Below are 23526 nucleotides of genomic sequence, written 5' to 3'. Positions count from 1 at the left end.
TGGCCCCATTTCTGTTTTAAGTGTTCTCGGAAGGTATTAGTAAAGGAACTGTTCCAGCAAGTACACTGACAGTCATTAAAAACTTTGAGACCATATTTTTCAACATAATTTTTATTTTGAAGCCCCAAACTGGATTTTCTTCACCTGAATCATTTGTTTAGCATATTGGCATACAGAAACAAAAATCTAAAGTTTCAAGAATTATTTCAAAATAAAGAATTTCACAAAAGAAAACGGCACCTGCCAAACACAAAGTCACAACAGTCAATACCGAGTATGGCCTCCATCTGCTTGGATGCAGGCAGCAATCCGTCGGCGCATGCTTTGGACCAGGCTTCTGATTGTGGGTTGGGAACAGCCCATACGCCTGGATACATCACTGTAGCTCAAAGCGGCCTCCACCATACCCAGTGCCCGGAGACGTTGTTCATGTGATAGACGCGGCATGATGCTGTTCACTGGACTAACAATGGTGGCCTTTTTTGGGCCTTTATATAGGCCTTCAAACCCATTCTCACATTATGCAGATACTCACTGAGTATTGCTTGGTGTGTATTTGGTTCACTTTTGCAAAGTGACCAACCCATGTGCAATGAATCATGACAAAATGACAACTCATCATTATCTCAACTACCAGGGCACTAGATCATCAGTAAATCCACAATGAATAATTACAACCCCCCTACAAGTAGAATTCTGGGTACATTTCTACCTCAAAGATTATATTGACTGTCAGTATATGACACAAGGCTTGATTACTTTAGTTCCTAAACCAAAAAAGGACCTTCTCTTTGTTGATAATTGGAGACCAATTTCATTATTGAACACTGATTATAAAGTTCTTGCTCTTGTTTTTGCTAAAAGATTTAACATGTTCTTAATTCTATTATCGATGAGAATCAGTCTGGGGTTATGAGTAACAGGCATATTTTCAATAACATTAGGTTAGTTTTAGACCTCATAGACGATGCTGACCTTATTTGGGATGACAGTTTTATTTTTAGGTTTTCACAAAGCCTTTGATGCAGTTGAACACTCGTTTATTTTTTCTGGTCTTAACAGCTTTGGTTTTGGGCCATACTTTTGCAGTGTGATGAAAACATTCTATGCTGGCGCCAATAGCTCGGTAAAACTGAGTAATGGCACAACTCAGAGATTTTGTTTGGAAAGAGGGCTAAGACAGGGCTGCCCTGTCTCAGTTTACCTCTTCCTGGTTGTTGCTCAAATGTTTTGTCAAATTCTGTCAGTTGGAAGGCATCTCTATTGCTGCTAGAAGCAGACTTTGAAGTCAGTTGGCTGATGATACAGAATTATTTTTAAAGAATGCCCTACAGATAAAGCCTGCAATTAATGCAATCCAGATGTTTTCTAAAGCATCAGGTTTGTACTTAAACCTAAATAAGTGTGAGCTATTCACTCTCTAAAGTTCTGATATAACCTCAATTGATGATAGACGAGTAAAGAGTAAGGTTAACTATTTAGGGATTACTGGAACTAAAAATCAGTGAGAGAGATGCCATCTCAACTTTGAGCCAAGGATTAAAAAGGTGCAGAATAAATGGAAGCTTTGGCTACAAAGAGACTTCTCACTTAAAGGTGAACTCTTCTGTCAAAAGCTGAGGGAATTTCCAGACTTGTGTATGCCGCCTCCTCACTGGCACTGGACTGTAAAACTGTCACATTTATTGATAAGATGCTTGTTCATTTTCTGTGGAAAAACCGTACACACTAGATCAGAAAATCTGGAATTCTGAACAACTACAAAAATGGAGGCCTCCACTTTGTTGATTTTTCAATTCTAAACAATGTTCTTCAGATCAAATGGTTCAAATCTTTCTTAAAAATGATGCATCTTTATAGAACTTTATTCCTAAATGTGTATTTCATCAAACTGGAGGACTCCCTTTTCTGTTGGTTTGTAGCTACCAAATAAACAAGATTCCCCTAAAATTATCCAGTTTTCACAAACAGGTTTTGTTGTCGTGGAAAACGGCCTACAAGCACAATTTCTCTCCACATCGGTATTATCTCTGGAATAATGGGGATATACTGCATCAAAATAAAAGCATCTTTCTCAATAGCTGCTTTAACAACAAAATTTACTTAGTCTGACAGCTTCTGACCCCTAGTGGCCATTTTATGAATGACACTGAATTCTGTGAAAAGTCTCCATTCCCTTCAACACTTGAAGAGTTTCCAAAGGTCATTAGCTCCATTCCAGCTGCTGTTGTGACTCTGTGCACTGCCTCCTCTCTTGCAGCAGATATACATGTTGTTAATCCATGTGACACTTATTGTGGCTAAATATGCTTTGGGACGGCAAAGAACAGCAACAGAGCTATACGTGCACTGTTCCAAAGAGAAACGACAAAACCTGATGTTATCCATGACTGGAACTCTTTTATTAATAATATCTCTGGTCTCAGGTTTGGCTTTTACCTCACAAATTCATGTTAACAAACAAAGTTAAGGAAATTTCCTTTAAAATCTTGCATAAAAGCTATCCCACAAAACATTCTATGACTAAGTTCAAACAGGATATAGATGTAAGATGTTCTTTTTGCTCTGAACAGCCAGAAACAGTTCCACATTTTTTATTATTGTAGTTACAGCAGAAAAATATGGAAGGAAATTTAAAAATTTTGTATAGAAAAACTAAATCTGCAGATTGATTTGCTCTACAAACACATCATTTTTGGAGTTCATGCACAGGATGGATATGAAAAAGACAAGGCCTTTATTATCAATCTCATATTAATATTGGTAAAATTTCATATTCATAAGGCAAAATTCAGTAATCAAAAGCAAAATTATCTTGTCTTCCATAAAGAATTTGAATATTACTTGAAGTCAATAGCCCCATCTGATAACCAGAAAGCAATAAAAACTGTTAACATTTGTAAAAAAAAATTAATTTGCTATAAATGTTATATTTGCTCAGCTGTTTTTTTTCTTTTTTGTTTTTGTGGTTTGTTTTTGTTTTCTATCTTTTCTTTCTTCTCTTCCTTTTTTTCAAAATGATTTTTGTTAACTCTGTCACTGTATGCTTCAATATCATGTTGATGTTGGATGTTGTCTGTGACTTTTTGAAATAAAACAACAACAACAACAACAGAAAAAAAAGATACAGTCCTTGCTCTGCAACTTCCTACTGACTACCAGCGACACCCGAGGTAACATTGCCACCTAGTGGACACTCCTGCAACACCAGTATTTCCCAGTTACAACATCCCTCCCCTCTTAAGCAGATTTAATAAATCACACAGGAACATTGTAACACCATGTTTTGTTTTGTTTCTGTTTGTTTTTTTTTAACACTGTTAATGTCTGTCTCTCTTAGTTCAGCTGGAAGTCTTTAAGATAACTTGGCTTCTTAGTTTCCCTTTTTGACCTCCTCACTGGACTTGTCTGTGTCTCAGTCAGTTTATCTGTCTGAGATTCTTGCAGCATCTGAGGTTACTGGCTTCTCTGATCTATCACCACTGACCAACACCTCATCAGCATCCAGACAGATCTCCTCCTCTGTGACAGCCTGACTGATCTGAGGTAGGATAGCTTCATGTTCCTCGTTGCTGTTCACTGATCCAGGGTGGTGAGCATGGATCTGGTCCAAATGTCGCCTAGCAACTCTCCCATCACCCAACATCACTGTGTATGACACTGGTCCAGTCACAGACTCTATGATTCCTGGAATCCACTTCGGTCCCAGACTGAAGTTCTGAGTCACTACAGAGTGACCAGGTTTGAACCCACATCCTTTTGCCTTTTTGTCGTGATGTCTTATTTGTCTTTCTTGATATTTCTGCACTTTCCTGTTCAGGTCTGGATGAATTGAGTCCAGGGTGCAACGTAGTTTCCTTCCAAGAAGTAGCTCCGCCGGCGAAAGACCTGTTGTGGTGTGCGGAGTCACTCTGTAGCTGAATAAAACTCTGGCTACCTTGGTTGTCAGTGTTCCTTCTGGATGTTTTTTCATCATCCTCTTGAATGTCTGTACCCCTCTCTCTGCTAACCCATTACTGGAGGCATGTAAGGTGCAGAGGTCACATGGCGGATACCATTTTTCTTTAGAAAGTCCTTAAACTCTGTGCTGGTGAAACAAGTGCCATTATCAGACACTAACAACTCAGGCAGTCCATGGTTACTGAAACTGGTATGCAGGCACTCAATTGTAGCAGCTGAAGTGGCAGAGGTCAATGGATACACATCCATCCATTTTGAATGTGCATCTGAGAGCACAAAAAACATTTCCCATAAACAGTCCTGCATAATCCACATGAATACGACTCCAGGGCTTGTCAGGCCAGTCCCAAGGGTGTAATGGAGCTGGTGCAGGTAGGTTACGGTGCTTCTGACATGTTGCACAACCCTTGACCATCTCCTCCAGTTCCTTGTCCATCTGTGGCCACCACACATAACTCCTAGCCAATTCTTTCATCCTGGATACTCCTGGATGACATTGATGGAGCTGTCTCATGACATGTGCTATTGATAGAGAATATTTGATCTGAAAAAAACAAACACAGAAAAAGGCTTCCTACAAATGTAGCCTGCAATTTTAGTTATCTTATTATTTAGGTCCAAAGGCCAGGGAATCTTTTCAGTTCAGCCATTGCATATATAAATGTAAATATTTAGACATGTAGAAAATGTTTTGAGATCAAAACATTTACTTGCAAATGTAATCTATTTATTTATTAATATTAATTTATATCTATCTATCTATCTATCTATCTATCTATCTATCTATAGATAGATATAGATATATACACAGTGGGTAGGGAAAGTTTTCAGACCCCTTGAAATTTTTCACTCTGTGTCATTGCAGCCATTTGCCAAAATCAAAAAAGTTCATTTTATTTCTCATTAATGTACACTCAGCACCCCATCTTGACAGAAAAAACAGAAATGTAGAAATTTTTGCAAATGTATTAAAAAATAAAAACTGAAATATCACATGGTCAGAAGTATTCAGAGCCTTTGCAGCGACATTCATATTTAACTCACATGCTGTCCATTTCTTCTGATCCTCCTCGAGATGGTTCTGCTTCTTTATTGGAGTCCAGCTGTGTTTAATTAAACTGATTGGACTTGATTAGGAAAGGCACACACCTGTCTATATAAGACCTTACAGCTCACAGTGCATGTCAGAGCAAATGAGAATCATGAGGTGGAAGGAACTGCCCAAGGAGCTCAGAGACAGAACTGTGGCAAGGCACAGATCTGGACAAGGTTACAAAAGAATTTCTGCAGCACTCAAGGTTCCTCAGAGCACAGTGGCCTCCATAATCCTCCAATGGAAGAAGTTTGGGACGACCACAACTCTTCCTAGACCTGGCCGTCCAGCCAAACTGAGCAATGGTGGGAGAAGAGCCTTGGTGAGAGAGGTAAAGAAGAAGCCAAAGATCACTGTGGCTGAGCTCCAGAGATGCAGTCGAGAGATAGGAGAAAGTTCCACAAAGTCAACTATCACTGCAGCCCTCCACCAGTCGGGGCTTTATGGCAGAGTGGCCCGATGGAAGCCTCTCCTCAGTGCAAGACACATGAAAGCCGCATAGAGTTTGAAAAAAAACACATGAAGGACTCCCAGACTATGAGAAATAAGATTCTCTGGTCTGATGAGACCAAGATTGAACTTTTTGGTGTTAATTCTAAGCGGTATGTGTGGAGAAAAGCAGGCACTGCTCATCACCTGCCCAATACAATCCCTACAGTGAAACATGGTGGTGGGAGCATCATGCTGTGGGGGGGGGGGGGGTGTTTTTCAGCTGCAGGGACAGGACGACTGGTTGCAATTGAAGGAAGGATGAATGCGGCCAAGTACAGAGATATCCTGGAGGAAAACCTCTTCCAGAGTGCTCAGGACCTCAGACTGGGCCGAAGGTTCACCTTTCAACAGGACAATGACCCAAAGCACACAGCTAAAATAACAAAGGAGTGGCTTCACAACAACTCTGTGACCGTTCTTGACTGGCCCAGCCAGAGCCCTGACCTAAACCCAATTGAGCATCTCTGGAGAGACCTCAGAATGTCTGTCCACCAACGTTCACCATCCAACCTGACAGAACTGGAGACGATCTGCAAGGAAGAATGGCAGAGGATCCCCAAATCCAGGTGTGAAAAACTTGTTGCATCATTCCCAAGAAGACTCATGGCTGTACGAGCTGAAAAGGAGCTTCTACTCAGTACTGAGCACAGGCTCTGAATACTTCTGACCATGTGATATTTCAGTTTTTCTTTTTGAATACATTTGCAAAAATTTCTACATTTCTGTTTTTTTTTTCTGTCAAGATGGGGTGCTGAGTGTACATTAATGAGAAATAAAATGAACTTTTTTGATTTTGGCAAATGGCTGCAATGACACAGAGTGAAAAAGTTCAAGGGGTCTGAATACTTTCCGTACCCACTGTATACTGTGTGTGTGTGTGTGTGTGTGTGTGTATATATATAGGCAGTTATTTACATATAACAAGGAACTAGACTAGAACAGGATAGTTTATTTGCATTTACAATAAACAACACAATTACAATTATCTCTCTCTGGGCTGCTATATATTTACAGCAAACCCCTCTCTCCTCAGAGCTGCTTCCCACTTCTTCCTCAACCCATAGTCTTTGGGAAACCTACATGGAGTAAAGAAAAAAAAAGTAGACAGAGAAGTAAATAAGTATGTGCACAACAACATATTTATAAAGAAATCATGCTAATAAATTAAGTATAAAGAACTTAATTAGCCAATATACTGGAGACCAAAGCTATTTAATTTGATAAGTATAACCTTGTTTGGTAACATTTCAATTATTTGAGAGCATTCCAAAAGAATTGCCTGTAATCCCAATCATAAAATGAGTTTGGAGGAATAAGATAGATGCTAATCTGCATATATATGAGTTAGGCTTTATAAGATAAGATAATCCTTTATTACTCCCTGTGTCCGGGGGAAATTTCCCATGTTACAGCAGCATACATCATACAGTAGAGCAACAATAGCAACAATAAACAGCAATATAATGATAATCATAATCACAATCACATATGTCCAGGAGTGTAGGAAGGGAAAGGTGGCTTTTGGAATGATGTGAAGTACGAGAGAAAACTATGCAGATTATGTGGTAAGGGATTGTGTGAAGCAGTCTATTTTTGTGTAAACATCAGCCAGTGATGCTGGTGTTATGAAGTCTAATAGCAGATGGAATGAATGACTTGCGATAGCGTTCCGTATTGTAGGTTAACTGTCTCAGTCTACTGCTGAAATTGCTACTTTGAGAATCCACAGTGTCATGCAGTGGGTGAGAGGGGTTGTCCATGATGGATGTGAGCTTTGCCAACATCCTCCTCTCACCCACCTCCTCTATGGAGTCCAGGGAACAGTCCAGAACAGAACCGGCCCTCCTCACCAGTCTGTTCAGTCTTTTTCTGTCTCTCCCAGTGCTCCCTGTTCACCAACAGACCACTGCATAGAAAACAGCAGACGCTACCACAGAGTCATAGAATGTCCGGAGCAGAGTCCTGCACACTCCAAAGGACCTCAGTCTCTTCAGCAGGTGGAGACGACTTTGGCCCTTCTTGTACAGGACCTCTGTGTTGTGTTACCAGTCCAGTTTGTTGTTGAGGTGAACGCCCAGGTATTTGTATGAGTCCACTATCTCAATGTCCAAACCCTGGATGCTCACCGGTGCAGGCTGAGGTGCCCTCCTCCTGTGCAAGTCGATGGTCATCTCTTTCGTCTTACTGGCGTTGAGCTGCAGATGGTTCCGCTCACACCAGTCGACAGTCAGAGATGACTGTCCTGTTCTCCAGCTCGTCCCCATCAGACACACACCCAACAATGACTGTATCATCTGAGAATTTCTGGAGGTGACAGCTCCCAGAGTTGTAGTGGAAGTCCGATGTGTACAGGATGAAGAGAAAGGGAGAGAGCACTGTCCCCTGTGGACCTCCATGCTGCTGACCACTACATCAGAAACACAGTCCTGAAGCCTCACGTACTGTGGTCTGTTGGTGAGGTAGTCGATGATCCAGGCAGCCAGGTGACAGTCTACTCCCGCTCCCTTAAGCTTCACCCTGAGCAGAGAAGGCTGGATTGTGTTGAAAGCACTGGAAAAGTCAAAAAACATGACCCTCACAGTGCTGCCGGTGCCCTCCAGGTGAGTCAGCGATCTGTGCAGCAGGTAGACGACTGCATCATCCACTCCAATGTTCGGTTGGTAAGCAAACTGCAGTGGGTCCAGATTAGGGCTCACCAGGGGGCGTAGATTCCTGAGAATGATCCTCTCCATCGTCTTCATCAGATGAGAAATGAGGGCCACAGGTCTGAAGTGGTTTGGTTCCCTGGGGTTCCTGATCTTTGAGACAGGAACCAGGCAGGAAGTCTTCCACAACACAGGAACCCTTTCCAGACTCAGGCTCAGTTTGAAGATGCAGAGCAGCACCTGACAGAGCTGGTCTGCACAGTCTCTGAGGAGTCTGGAGCCGATTCCATCAGGACCTGCGGATTTCCTGGTCTTGATCTTTTTTAGCTCCCATCTCACCTGATCACCTGTTATGGAGAGGCTGGGGGTGGATGAGGATGACAGGAGAGATGGTGGTGGTGGTGGGGTGTGAGACAGGGGGAGGTGGTGGGGCTGTGTTTGAAGTCCAGAGGTGGTGTGGTGTGGGGTGTGGGGGGGAGGAGAGGTGCTGGTGGTGGTATAGAGCTGAGGTGTGAAGAAGGAGCTGGCTGGTCAGTGCTTTGATGAGAGGTGGGGGGGGGGAGTGGGAGCAGAGTCAAACCTGTTAAAGAAACGGTTCAGCTCATTGGTCCACTCCCGGTCTCCTGCTGCAGCACCCCTCTCGTGGCCTCCGCCATAACCAGAGATGGATCTCAGGTCTTTCCAGACCTCCCTTGTGTTGTTATTCTTCAAGTGAGATTCCATCTTGGTCCTGTAGCTGGCCTTGTCCGCCTTGATCTTCTTCTTTATCTCCTTCTGCACCCTCCTCAGCTCCTCTTTGTCCCCAGATCCAAAAACCCTTCTCTTCTCCTTCAGCAGGGTCTTCAGTTCTGAGGTCACCCAGGGTTTGCTGTTAGAGAAACACCGTACTTTCCTGGTCGGTACGATATTCTCTGCACAGAAGTTAATGTATTCTGTAATAGTGTCTGTCAGTGTGTCGATGTCCTCCCCATGTGGACCACACAGTACATCCCAGTCTGTGGTCTCAAAGCAGTCCTGCAGCACCTCAGAAGCCTTGTCAGACCACTTCTTCACGTACCTTATGGTGGGGGGTTGTGTCTTCACCCTTGGTATGTAAATAGGCTGCAGTCTCACCAGGTTGTGATCTGAGCAGCCCAGCGGGGGGAGGGGGAGGAGCTGTATGCATCTTTGATGTTTGCATACAGTAGGTCCAAGGTTTTATTGTCTCTGGTCTGGCACGTCACGTACTGTGTGAAGGTGGGGAGAGTGGCAGAGAGCGATGCATGATTAAAGTCTCTTGAGACGATAATAAGAGACTGAGGGTGAGATGTTTGCAGCTGGGACACTTCACTGTGGATGAGTTCACAAGCTGCAGCCCCATCAGCCGAGGGGGGGATGTACAAAGTAACAGCTATTACATGTGAAAACTCCCGGGGCAGATAGAACGGACGCAGCCTGACCGCCAGTAATTCCACATCCTTAGTGCACAGCCGCTGTTTACGCTGATGTGTCCAGAATTACACCATCTCTCATTCACATACATCACCAGACCTCCTCCCTTCCTCTAACCGCTCTTCTTTACGTCTCGATCCGCTCTGACTAGGTAGAATCCATCCAGAATTAATAATGAGTCCGGGGTCTGTTTGTTTAGCCATGACTCGGTAAACATCAGGATGCTGCTTTCTCTGTACTCCCCCTTCTGTCCGGTCAGCGCCGCCAGCTCATCCATCTTATTCGGGAGAGATCTAACATTTCCCATGATCACAGATGGGACGGGCGGTTTGTAGCGTCTCCCCTTCTTCCGTCGCTTCGCCCCAGCCCTGCATCCCCTCCTTCGCCTCCGGAGCTCCGCTGGGATGTCGTGAAGTCTGTCCCACGTCAGCTGTGGCTGCCTGGCCTGGCTCAGCGCCAACAGCTGATCTTGACTGTAAACAATGGAGCTGTGTTTGAATGGCTCGCCTGCTGAGAAACTTAAAAGTTCTGAAATAAAGAGTAGAAAAAGTAGGGGAAGCACCATTTGTACATCCATTGCTGCCCTGTACAAATGCGGTGCACCCACTTGAAGAACAGAATAAAAGGAAAGAGAAAAAACTACGAGAAATATCTAAAAACACCTAGAGTTAAGAGCAGCTGATGTAACAGGCTGCCGCTGGCACGGCGCCATCTTGCATCATAATTGCTATTGGCTGGTGGTATTAATAGTAATGCGACTACTATCTGTCTGCTTATCTGTCTTGTAAAGTGTCTTTGAGTGTCCTAAAAAGCGCTATATAAATTTGATGTATTATTATTATTGCTACTAGCAGTAGTGGTAATACACCAACTACTGCTGCTGATACTGTCACTGCTACTACAACTTGTAATACTATTACACATGCTGATACTACTTCTACTACTTTAACAGCTACTTCTACTACTACTGCTGCTTGTACTTTTAGTATCACTACCACTGCTTGTACAACTATACTACAGCTGCTATTAATCGTCTGGCATTTGGTTGTCCAGCTGTTAGCTCGTGTTAATGTTTTGCTAATGGCTATCTAGTTAGCTCTCATAGACCCTCAACAAGATTTAATAATGAAAAAAGAGCCAAAAACTATTATCTGTGGAAAATTGTTGCAAGTTTCCTTGTCTTGATCGTGCAACTGGATGCAGCACAATGAGCCGGCATTCTTCTTGTTTTAGTTTTCGTGCCACTGACATCAATGGAAAGCACTGAAACTTTGCCCCCACTCGCTTCGTGTCCCCATAGGCACGACGCTCAGAGGGGCGTGTCATATCTACTCTTCATATCTATGGAACACACCCCAAGTTTGCAGGGGCCCGGACGTTGTGCGTCCACGCCATATCCGGTGGTCACCGTGGGAACCAAATATGTAATATGAGATGGCAAGTGGAATCATTAACTCCGCTACACATGTAGAACATCATGAAGTGTTCAGGTGAATAGTTAACGGTGAACTAAGACGCATTGTGAGGAAGAGAGGATGGGCTCATAATATGGTGTCAAGGGCTGCAAGATATTGGAAATATATGCAATATTCTACAATTCTACAATTTCATTTAGCAGACGCTTTTGTCCAAAGTGACGTACAACACAAGCAAGAATTCAGACATAAGGAAAGACCTGTAGTAAGTGCAAAAAGTGCTTCAAGTGTGATTGGTCAAAGGTGTTGCCATCAAGTTGCAGAAGAAATTGCCAACCACCCCCCCCACCCCACCCCACCCTTTTTTTTTATACTTTGTCAGCGCTAAATAAGTGCTGGGGTTTGGACCACCTGAATTATTCTACCCCTAAGGTGGAGTCAGATTAAGTGCCTGGGTGTCAAGAACTGCGATATCGATAAATATTGCGATGTTGGATATTAGTGCCGTTGTCCAATGTGATAGCCACTTGTTTCTCTTCTTGCAACCCCCAGTTCGTCAACACATCCCACAGGGCAGCAGCTGTATTTTTACCGATGTGGGAGTCCAGAAAGTAGGAGACTTCTAAGCAGCGTGTTTTCAGTTCAAAGTCATTTCTGAGAAAGTGAACAGTAAAACTGATGTAGGGCTCAGTAGTCAGTAGTACGACTGGACCATAAATCTGTGGTGCTTGCAAAGAAATCCACGTTATTATGCTCCACTTTTACAGGCAGCAAGCATGCCTCATACATCTGTGGAATGGCGACTTGGTAAAAATTTTGGTGATGGCACTTGGTATCTGCGGTCGAATTCTTTCAGCATATCCAAAAAAACCTTCTTTGCACACGACATTAATGGAGAGCGTGCATTTCATGATATAACGTGTAATGGCCTCAGTTAAACCTTGGTGGCGCTTGGAAGTTTTTTCATATGGTGTAACAGAAGACAAACTTTCACCAATTGTTGTCTGTGTGCTTGCCTTTTGTTTGTCTTTCTTCATTGGAATAGCTCGTTGTGTTTTAGATTGTAAGAAAACGGCATACAGATCCTTGTGGTTGTGTTTGAGGTGGCTGTGCAGATTTGTCATGTTTCCTGGCGACGTAGCCACAAGTTTTCGGCATGACTTGCAAAGTTCTTGCATCTGTGACTCGTCCTGTCTCCTAAAGCCGTAGTACTCCGAATCTTGGAGGTGCGCTGTTTTTTAGGCACAAGTTGTTCGTTACAGTCGTCTTTCTCGTGTCCTGCCATGTTGTGTTGTGGCGCTGGTAGCAAAAGTGCTATTCGGGTTGGGGGGAGGGGGGTTTAAGGTCGCACTCAATTGGTCACAAGTAAACATCTATGCATGCAAAAAGCATGATTTATAATAATGATAATATAATAATGATTTCTAAATAATCATAAAATTATCGCACAAATTTGCGATATGGATATCGCACTTACCATTATTGCAAAAACTATATTTTTTGATATGTCGTGCAGCCCTGATGGTGTCTATTAGTTGATGTTTGTGGAGTTTTAAAATTGTGATCGTTGTGTTAATTGACCCTGGAAGCAAGAACCAAAGTTTCCTGTTCAGAGGTGCTGGAAGTGTTTATCTGAACTACTCCACACTGACAGCAACTGCATTGTGTTGTCAAACAGTTTAATAATAAAACACTGACAGAGGACTCAGTCATTCCCTCATTTCACTGATGAGTCAAATCAACAGTACAGTAACCAGCAGTAAAATAAGAATAGCATTAAAATCCAAATGTCCTGACAGGTTTGAATGCTGAAGAGGACAGCAGCTTTATTCAGACAGATTTTACTGGATCCCCATCAAACCTGTCTGTGTGGTGTGCAGAAAAGTTCCCAGTGGTGTTTACCATTAGAATCTTTGTGATCCTGTATCCACTGTGGAATAACGTGTTCATAGAAATGTTCAGTCATTTGGAGATGCTTGTATCATTCCTGCTGCTGTGTCATGGCTCCTAGACTTCTATTATAAACCATCATATTCTTTTTGCGTCAAACATTCGACTCCTGAGCTGATTTTGTTGGAGACAGCCAGTCCTGGACAAAGTGACAGATGTGTGTTCTCTCATCATCACAGTAGTAACCATTAACTTTAGTCTCTTTGTCCCTCCAGAGCTCCCACAGTCGTATGTCTGTGAGAATGAGAAGACTGTTGTTGACCATCAGCCCCATGACCAGGAGAGAAAGTCCATGGTGGACCATGAGGACCCAGAGCCTCTACAGATTAAAGATCAGCAGGAGGAACTCTGCACCAGTCTGGACCAATCAAACCCAGAGATTTCTCAAATTAAAATGGAACAGGAAGAATTGTGCACCAGTCTGGACCAATCAAACCCAGAGTTTTCTCAAATTAAAATGGAACAGGAAGAATTGTGCACCAGTCTGGACCAATCAAATCCAGGGTTACCACAAATTAAAGTGGAACAGGATGAACTCTGCTCCAGTCAGGAGGAAGAGTTAATTGGATTGAAACAGGAGACTGATACCTTTGTGGTGACTCCTGCTGATGAGGAAAGTGACCACAGTGAACCAAAACCAAACAGTGATCAGCTCCTGTTTCACATCTCTTGTGTAGCTGAGAGCCCAGATCAGGAAGGAAGCAAGGATGTAGACTCAGGATCAACTCGATGTATCGAGCAGAAACCAAGACATCAGAGCAACAGCAGTCACAGTAATGATGTAGACAATGCTCCAACGTCAGAGAGACAGTGTGATAATGACAAGGCAAGAAAATCTCTACCATGTGATGACTGTGGCAAAGCTTTTAGGTATAAATCAGATTTATTCGTACATCGCAGAACCCACACAGGTGAGAAGCCGTATTCTTGTGAAACCTGTGGGAAAAGCTTCAGTCAACGGACCCATTTGACTTACCACATGAGACTTCACACAGGTGAGAAGCCATATTCTTGTGACACCTGTGGAAAAACCTTCATTCAACGGACCCATTTGACTTACCACATGAGATGTCACACAGGTGAGAAGCCTTTTCTATGTGGCACATGTGGAAAAAGCTTCAGTCAACGTTGCCATTTGACTGTCCACTTAAGATGTCACACAGGTGAGAAGCCGTTTTCTTGTGGAACCTGTGGAAAAAGCTTTAGTCATCGGTCCTATTTGACTGCCCACATGAGATGTCACACAGGTGAGAAGCCGTATGTTTGTAACACTTGTGGAAAAAGCTTCAACCATAGTTATCGATTAAAAGCCCACATGAGAATCCACACAGGTGAGAAGCCATATTGTTGTGGAACCTGTGGAAAAAGCTTCAACCGTAGTCATCGATTAAAAGCCCACATGAGAATCCACACGGCTGAGAAGTCGTGATCCTGAAACATTTGTGGAAAACATGTCAGAACTAAGCTTGAAACAACATGGAAGAATTGGTAGATGTTTTAGTTTTAAAGCACCTTTAGTCTGTGCTTCAACAACAATTGTGAGGAAGTATGTGAGCAATCCTTGATGATCAGACCAGATGGAGTCTGGACTGTGGTGGTGGTGGAGCAGGCAGAAGAACCAAACTGAATGTCTGGATGGATATGGTATTGGTACAGACTGCTACATTTCTGCTATCATGACATCCTTCATCAGCAGAGCAGTGATTGGAGATATTGTGAAGCTGTTTGGAACATTTTCACATCCTGCTGAGAGAACATGGCTGTTCAGGTGTGAACATACTGCTGGAATCCACTCAGCTTGAGCTCTGCCATCTTTCAAGTAAAAGGAGGCAACGAGATACAGAGACATTGTGACAGTAGGACACAACAGAGTGTGTCACTGCAGCAGAGGAGATCTGGACGTGAAATAAAATTGTAATAAAACGTCTACAGCTCCATGACTGCTTCATGAAATGTTTTGTATGTTTTCAAACAGATGAACATTTACAAGTTGTGTAGTAATGAATGTAACATTGAAGAGCCCCAGCAAGACATAACCAACATTATTATGTTTTCAACCAACACACAAGTGGTTTTACTAGTCGTAGCTGATACATATGGAAGCGAATGTGACTCAAAACTCAAATTCAAAAGCATTAGCAGAAATGCTTTTGCATTTCAAAGTCATGGCTGCACTTTTTGACTCAAAAATGAAATTAAAAAGCAATATTCCAAAATGCAATTTCATTTTCTTCTTCAACACTGCTCATTCTGTGACGAAATGAAAAAGCAAATGCAAATCACATTTGACATTTAATTTTCAAAACGTTCACCAGCATAAAGGTAACAAAATTCAATTTCAAATGTCAAATTCGAAAATGCAAAAGCATTAGCAGAAATGCTTTTGCATTTCAAAGTCATGGCTGCACTATTTGACTCAAAAATGAAATTAAAAATCAATATTCCAAAATGCAATTTCATTTTCTTCTTCAAGACTGCTCATTTTGTGACTAAATGAAAAAGCAAAAGCAAACTCAGAAATGCTTTTTCGTTTTCGTGCTCACCCCGCAAAATGCGTCTCAAAATTCAAACGCAAAAGCAATCTCAAGTGGCGCAGGTAAGTGACGTCACGGACCCCAACTACAACTAGATTTGACTGGAGACCATTAAAGACTCGACGTGCAAACAGATGGCGACGAGTAGTCCGGTGTTCAAGATTAACTGGTGTTCCCATCAACTGGTGATATTCAGTGAGCGACAGTGAGCAACACATAGCATAGGTGACTGTACCGATGCCTGTTCAAAACACACAGACGTCAATAAACTGTTCCGAAATGTTCTTGTTGCAGCTTTAACATTGTCGTTATTGCTCTGTTTGGACTCACGGCTGTTGAGTCTACCAGTAATATACTCGGTTTAATGAGGACTTCCAGCTAGCGGAGTGGAAATATCGCTTCACTGCGGCAGTGTGACGATCTCCATCAGATTAACTGGTGACAGTCTGTGACCTCAGTCCGACAAAAACACCAAGAGAAGTTCTAATACCGTTTACTGAGAAAAGACACCAATTCCTTTCAGTATAGCACATATACTGGGGCAATAGCTCAGGTGACTGAACAGGAGATCTATAAACAAGAAGATAAACCCGACGCAGCGGCCCGGGTTCAACTCCAGCTCGCAGCTTTTTGCTGTAGGTTTTCCGTTTCTACTGCGGTCAAGTGAGCCGCCCGCTTTGACATTAATTTTCTCCAAAATTCTACAGTAAAATCAGGTGATATTGTACAAGGTGGTAGCTGGGACGACCCCTGACAAAGCCACAGTGAGAGATCTTTGTCACCGCCTAAGGATTTCCAGATATGTGTAACCCATGTGAGATGTCTTCCTTTCTAAAATGACGATCAGGAGCTGGTCAGGCTGGTGGCAACAGCAGGTTTATTCCCTTTTCTGCATTCATAACAAAGGACATGGAGTTTAGTAAGTCGTCATCTCGTGGGCGACAGTATGTGCTCTCTTCATAAATCCTCCGTTGCTCTGAGGATTACCCATTCATATCTCTTTACACTCAGTACAATACATAAATAAAGAAAGTGATCGTATAGTGGATTAAATTTAGGTAAGACAATAAAATAAACTCATGAAAACAGAAAGTGTCCTCTTGATTATTTGAGGGAAAATTACAAGAAATTATTATAATAATACAAATTTTCCTGGACTGTTACCCCTTTTTTTATATTTCATAGATTCACAACAGCTAACACAGTACAAAATACAATTAATAAAAACCGGCGAATATAACTCATTGGCATATTTCTAACATCAAACAATAACAATAATAACTAACATCACATTATAGAGGGACACACTAACATACCTGCATTCATAACAAAGGACATGGAGTTTAGTAAGTCGTCATCTCGTGGGCGACAGTATGTGCTCTGTCCAGAAAGACGGCATCGTGTTAGCGGTAGCTAGCTACGCAGTAGAATTTTTTTACAACGATAAAACACATCCAAACGCACAGTCAGCTTCAAAAACACATGGTGAAATGATTCTAGGACACACAAAAGTAACCAATTAAAGCCAGCTAAACTTCTACATAGTTATGAACGTAGTTAGCATTGTTTTGCCCACAGACATTTTTAGACATGTTACCTCTTCATAAATCCTCCGTTGCTCTGAGGATTACCCATAATCCTTTGCTACTATTACACATGCAGGGAATTCTTTCTGACAGCAGGCGGCGTAGTTGTCCCATTTAGCTGGATTTAACCTGAACTTTTTAACTATGTTACATATGGACAGTCAAAATCTGTATAACAGGACGTATTTGCAGCGGACGTCTCTCAGCCTGGCTGCTCAGCGCCTGTGATCGCATTACCGTATGTAGTATCCTGATTTTGTATATCGGTGTATTTTTTTACTTTATTTGCAGGATTTGTTTTATTACAGAACAAAGCACTGATTCATTTAATGTGTTTTACTACATGATTAAAAGTATAATTATTTCATTCGTTCAGGTTAAAAAAAAACTTGCATTTTGCATAAATATTAAAAGGTTTGCAGATGTTAATAAATTCATAATTTAGTTACAAGCTAAAAAAACAAAACAGGTTACATCTTTTATTATTTCATTATGATGGTGTATGTTTCACTGGACTGAAAACATAGAAGAAGAAACGTGAGCAGAAACGCCGAAGAAAAAACACACTTGGGAAACCGGAAGAGAGGCGAGAGGAGTTTTTTTTTCTTTTTCTGCACACGTGTGATGGCGGCATGAGCTTGAGAGAACGACCAGAAAAAGTCTTCACAGTTCAGTCAAAGTAAACCTGGTTCAGCACCCCTTGTTTCTGTGGACTGCTGCGGAGTTTGTGAACGTCCTGCACCAGAAGAGAGAGAGCGAGAAGTGGCGCTGCTGGGGCCGAACTGCACGAGCTAAGTGAGGCTAACCGTGAAGCTAACGCTGCTGCTTCAGAGTGGATCATCATCCTTGTCGGGAGTCGGCCAGTGAGAGGAGATGGTGTCGCCGCCAGAGGGATCAACACTCACCTGTGTCCAGGACGTCGAGAGGGAGAGAGATTCTGCTGCACCCGGTTGCTAAAATGGTCGTGAGGACAAGGTTTTCTTTCCACTCTGAACTGGTAGGATTATTGCTTTTAAGTCGTTTTCCCAGAAAAGAGCTCCAACGCGCGCCAACGGTTTAAACAGCAAGCTTGCTTAAAAGAACCAAAGAGTGCACTCACAGAAAAAAACTAAACTTTCCCTCAGCTGAGGTTAAACCAATTATTCTTTATTAATCCACCTTATATTGTATTGTTTTTTCTCCTTGTTCAATCATTTGAATACATGCCAGAATTTAAAAGATACAGCTATTGTGTGTGTGGTTATTTTCATTTTCGCTTAAACAGTACACTGTAAAAAAACATTTTTAAGTTAACTGATGACATTTTAATTTTATTGGTTTATTTGTTGATTATTGATTCTGGGAAGCCTCAGGGTGGTAATTTTAAAACAGAAGAGAATCATATTTAACCCTAGACACTGTTTTTCATACATTGGAATGTCTCTTTTGTTAAAAAATTAGTTAAGGAAGGGAAAAAGCATTTAGGATTTAGTAACTAGTCCATTTACATTAACGAGCCGGCTGACAAAAGGGTTACACGTATTACACAGAATAGCCGCGCGACGCCCAGAGTGCGGGCGGCTCACTTGACCGCAGTAGAAAACGGGAGAAAACCTACAGCAAAAAGCTGCGAGCTGGAGTTGAACCCGGGCCGCTGCGTCGGGTTTATCTTCTTGTTTATAGATCTCCTGTTCAGTCACCTGAGCTATTGCCCCAGTATATGTGCTATACTGAAAGGAATTGGTGTCTTTTCTCAGTAAACGGTATTAGAACTTCTCTTGGTGTTTTTGTCGGACTGAGGTCACAGACTGTCACCAGTTAATCTGATGGAGATCGTCACACTGCCGCAGTGAAGCGATAATCTTGAACACCGGACTACTCGTCGCCATCTGCTTGCACGTCGAGCCTCCAATGGTCTCCAGTCAAATCTAGTTGGAGTTGGGGTCCGTGACGTCACTTACCTGCACCACTTGAGATTGCTTTTGCGTTTGAATTTTGAGACACATTTTGCGGGGTGAGCACGAAAACGAAAAAGCATTTCTGAGTTTGCTTTTGCTTTTTCATTTAGTCACAAAATGAGCAGTCTTGAAGAAGAAAATGAAATTGCATTTTGGAATATTGATTTTTAATTTCATTTTTGAGTCAAATAGTGCAGCCATGACTTTGAAATGCAAAAGCATTTCTGCTAATGCTTTTGCATTTTCGAATTTGACATTTGAAATTGAATTTTGTTACCTTTATGCTGGTGAACGTTTTGAAAATTAAATGTCAAATGTGATTTGCATTTGCTTTTTCATTTCGTCACAGAATGAGCAGTGTTGAAGAAGAAAATGAAATTGCATTTTGGAATATTGCTTTTTAACACCATGTGTTTCCTTTTATTCAGTTCTTCTGTCTCTTTTTACTATTCCTGGAGAAGTCAAACAGAAGTCAGTTCATGTTTGTTTTAACCCCCCAGTTATCTCCATTCAATGTTTACCATTCAAAAAGCAATAGTTGCCTTTTCTTTCCTTTTTTTGCTTCATGTTTCATGACTTTTCCTGATTTGATGGGACAACTTATTAAGCATGAAATTATCATGATTATATTTTTTTCAGTGTGCTGAACACGTATTGCAGCGTTAGTGTTCCTCTGGGGGCAATCTGAGTCCAAACTGTTTAAACTTGTCTCTGTGAGACCGAACATCTCCACAAAGCAGAGTTCACACTTTTCAGTTGATCCAGAACAGGAGGGAGGAAAACAACTCTTCCCACCAGAACTTTGACTCTTCTCATGGAATGGACCTATGGGAAACCACTGGACAATATTGGTACAATATTTTCAACAGATGGTTCTATGAAGAGCTCCAATATTGACTTTATGTCTTCAGCATGTCTGCCTTGTTATTGAAGTGAGTAGAGGGACCATCATTTTCATTTTTTGGTGCTAGTGTGACATAGGAAAATCTGGAACTGAAACAATATTCTCACGAGAACTTTCCGGTACCATCTAATCTGTAACCTAAAAGCCTCCAGACAAGAGAGAGTAATATGGGACACTTGTCATCAAATTTTGACAGGCCCCAATCAGAAGCTGCCACGTCATAAGGGGGGCTATGGTATGGGGTCCAATGAGAGATTGTCACATCAGAGAGTCCCTCCCTCATCCGCCATATTTGTAGTTTTTATTTTTTAATAAAAGGAAATGACAAATTTCAAAATGCCGGAAAGGATAGTTTCAAAAATGATTTATAACACATGGATAATAATAAAAATCCGGCCCTAGGATCATCCAATGAGGTGTGAGGGGAAGGGCGAATGAGGAGGCTGGGGTCTTCTTTATATATAAATTGGACTAGGCCTCTCTGCAGGGCCGTTCCTGACTCATTTGGCACCCTAGGCGAGACCCTCCCAACGCCCCCCGCTCAAAAAAAGATATTAAAAAAATACGTATAAACGAACTTTAAACATTTTTCACTTTATTGAACATAAATTACACACTTAAAACACACACACACACACACACACACACACACACACATTGTATGTCATTGTAAAAGTGCATGCAAGGCAGCACTGGGGTGGGGATAGAGGAAGGTGTACCTATAGGTGCACCAGCCTGTTAATCAATAACAGGCTGGTCTGATGTAGAGGGGACTGTGGGTATGTTTTCACTGCTTCCAGGTTGGGTGTCAGAGAGCCCTCCATCACTGGGTACCAAGGTGGATGTGGAGGCTGCTGTTGATCCAGTAGTGGCAGGAGTGGAAGATAAATATTTCAGAGGTGAATCTAAAAAGAGACAGTAAGGTAATTGATTAACTGGGTGTTTACATGGGAAGGTAAATACATGGTAACACCTGACATAATAACATCCCTGACCTAGGACGTCCGAAACACAGCAGCAAGCTAATGGAATTAATTAACCTAATGCTAATTACTGTATGTGGAACAACAGCTTCAGTGCACCTGTTCTAATTAAATGTGATACACTGGTAATGACGTGTCTGATAAAGATGATGTAATCCCCTCCTGTTGTACGGGCGTCTGGGACGCATGGAGTCATGTTTCCATTCATATAAATATGTAAATATTTTTAAACTTGTGTTTAAGTTGATCATTTATTTTAATGGCTTAAAATAAATTGAAGCCAGTTAGTGAAGTTCAATGACGGTAGCATCGCCTACACACAGGCAACGGTACGAGACTGTCTTTCTTTAAAAGAAACGATTTCTATCAACAATGTCATCACTACGTGCATTTCGTACATCACTGTCTTTGATACTTTCTTCAACACAGAAGTAACTTTATCATATTGAAAGTGAGCTAACAAAGCAGCACTAACAGTACTGTCACTACGAGGGCTAACGTTAGCCCATTAGCATTACGAGCTAGCCGATACGCGGTTGTGTGTTCATGCAGTTTCTAACAAAATATTTCATGACACCATACCTCGACTTCTTTCTTGCTTCTCCTCATCTCCTTTACGTTTTTTTCTGAAATGAGCTCCAGAGGGCTTTTGCCTCTTCATTTTGGAAGTTCGGTGTATCAGTCACTGTCAACACGGATCTACCGGTGCCTATTTTCTTCTTCTTCATCTAAAACAAACAAACAAACAAACAAACAAACAAAAAAACCTGCGGTGACGCCCCCCGGCTGGCTTTGTGGCCCTAGCATTTGACTATTCTGCCTATTGGGCCGCACGGCCCTGCCTCCCTGTAGACTGCAAAGTGGAATAGAACTCACCATGGCTCAGAAAATGTTGGATGTCCGGGGGTACTGTGGGAAATGGTGTGTTTTATAATTGCTCAGTGTGCATATTAAAGAGTTGTATTGGTTCTGAGGAATAGGAAGGTGAAGAGCATCATTACCACGGTGTGACTGTAATGAAACAAAGAAGATAAGTCCAGCTTTATTTTACTTATTACTCATGTGATTGAAACCAAGGATGATCAAGACATAAAGTGATTGATAATCAAAGTACAGACAGTTTTTGATAATAAAGGTACAGATAGTTTTTGACGTAAGCTGTAATCAGTAAAGAACATGAGCGAGTTGTATGTGCAGTTTCTAATCTTGCTTTGCAGAAGCGAAGTCATTCCTACGTGAGCGTAATGACAAAACATCAGCTGTGACAGAGGACAGCGGAACAACACAGCATCGGAAGGGGCGGCCGGCCTTGATAGATAGCTATACACACTGTTAGAGTATAAGAAGACTGGGTCAGGAACAGTTAGCAGTCTGATTCCATCCGAACTGACTGAACACTTATTGTCGGTTAGGGACAGAGGATTCAGGCCCAGAGCTCTGTATTCACATTCAATTTTGCTGTAATAAATACTTTTGATTTTAAGAAGAAGTCTCCTGACTACTCCATCAAAAGAACTGGGCGGAAACAGCCTTACACATATTTTATTTGTTTGTTTAATTGTAGGATAGGCTGATTTCCAACAATTTGGTGCCGTGACCCGGATGGAGAAGGAGAATTGACAATAGATGTACATTTGAACAAACAACGGACATACAAAGGACTTTCTGACAACTTGGGCGCCCAATAAAAGGTAAGCAGACGCCTGTTGACATCAAAGTCTGCTATTGGCTATTCCAAAACTGTTGTCAGAATTCCTCCTGTGTGTTCTAGTATACAAAATTGAATGTGCTTCTGGAAGAAATAAAATGATGAAAATGATGAAGAAGTGCTAAGGTTAATGGAAATAAAAAGGATGAAAATGATGAAGAAGCGCTAAGGTTAATGGAAAGGGAAAAAGTCACTGATCCACAGAGGATAGAATCTCTGGCTGGATACTCTGTTCTGGGTTAGAAAACCCGGGGGGTTTAGGAGTCCCTCCAAAAGGTGGATAGAGCAGAGGGCCTATTCTGCAACCCTAAGTGTAATGTAATCCCTGTTAGGCAACAGTTTCTTAGGCTGGCAAATAGCCTGGACGGTTTGGTATAAGCCTGGATCGCTGACGAGTGGTTGAAAATACTGGGTTTAGAAGCCCTGAGGACGTGGTTCCCCTCTAAAAGCTTGAAAATACCGGGTTTAGAAGCCCTGAGGACGTAGTTCACCTCTAAAAGCTTGAAAATACTGGGTTTGGAAGCCCTGAGGACGAGGTTCCCCTCTAAAAGCTTGAAAATACCGGGTTTGGAAGCCCTGAGGACGAGGTTCCCCTCTAAAAGCTTGAAAATACTGGGTTTAGAAGCCCTGAGGACGTGGTTCCCCTCTAAAAGCTTGAAAATACCGGGTTTGGAAGCCCTGAGGACGAGGTTCCCCTCTAAAAGCTTGAAAATACTGGGTTTAGAAGCCCTGAGGACGAGGTTCACCTCTAAAAGCTTGAAAATACCGGGTTTAGAAGCCCTGAGGACGTGGTTCCCCTCTAAAAGCTTGAAAATAAAAATATAAAAAGACAAAAAACAGTGATGAAAGCCAGTGACTAAAAAGTGAATGAAATGGACAACCGGTTTT

The 23526-nt window shown here is 42.0% G+C and overlaps 1 protein-coding gene and 1 long non-coding RNA gene across 5 annotated transcripts in view; one reads left to right on the top strand and one right to left on the bottom strand.

Annotated features, from left to right (window-relative positions):
* LOC127535658 (zinc finger protein 239-like) overlaps nt 1–14921 on the top strand; it is a 62010-nt gene extending 47089 nt beyond the window's left edge. For all 3 annotated transcript variants that reach the window (XM_051954192.1, XM_051954190.1, XM_051954193.1), the window contains exon 2: nt 13202–14921. In XM_051954192.1, the coding sequence (XP_051810152.1) occupies nt 13202–14415 (1214 nt within the window). In that variant the 3' untranslated portion in view covers nt 14416–14921. The remainder of the gene's footprint in view (nt 1–13201) is intronic.
* On the bottom strand, nt 96–23504 carry LOC127535675 (uncharacterized). 2 transcript variants are annotated; one of them, XR_007944525.1, is made up of 4 exons: nt 23385–23504; nt 21513–23333; nt 20667–20852; nt 96–6621 (listed from the first exon to the last, which is right to left on the bottom strand). It is a non-coding gene; the product is annotated as an uncharacterized LOC127535675 (long non-coding RNA). The 2 variants fall into 2 exon arrangements; XR_007944526.1 differs by having other exon boundaries at nt 21513–23231.
* Nucleotides 23505–23526: the final 22 nt, after the last annotated feature.

This window comes from Acanthochromis polyacanthus, chromosome 10, assembly GCF_021347895.1.
Source record: "Acanthochromis polyacanthus isolate Apoly-LR-REF ecotype Palm Island chromosome 10, KAUST_Apoly_ChrSc, whole genome shotgun sequence".
Lineage (NCBI taxonomy): Eukaryota > Metazoa > Chordata > Actinopteri > Pomacentridae > Acanthochromis > Acanthochromis polyacanthus.
The sequence above is the reverse complement of the archived record's forward strand: the minus strand, read 5'-3'. Positions and strand labels throughout refer to the sequence as shown.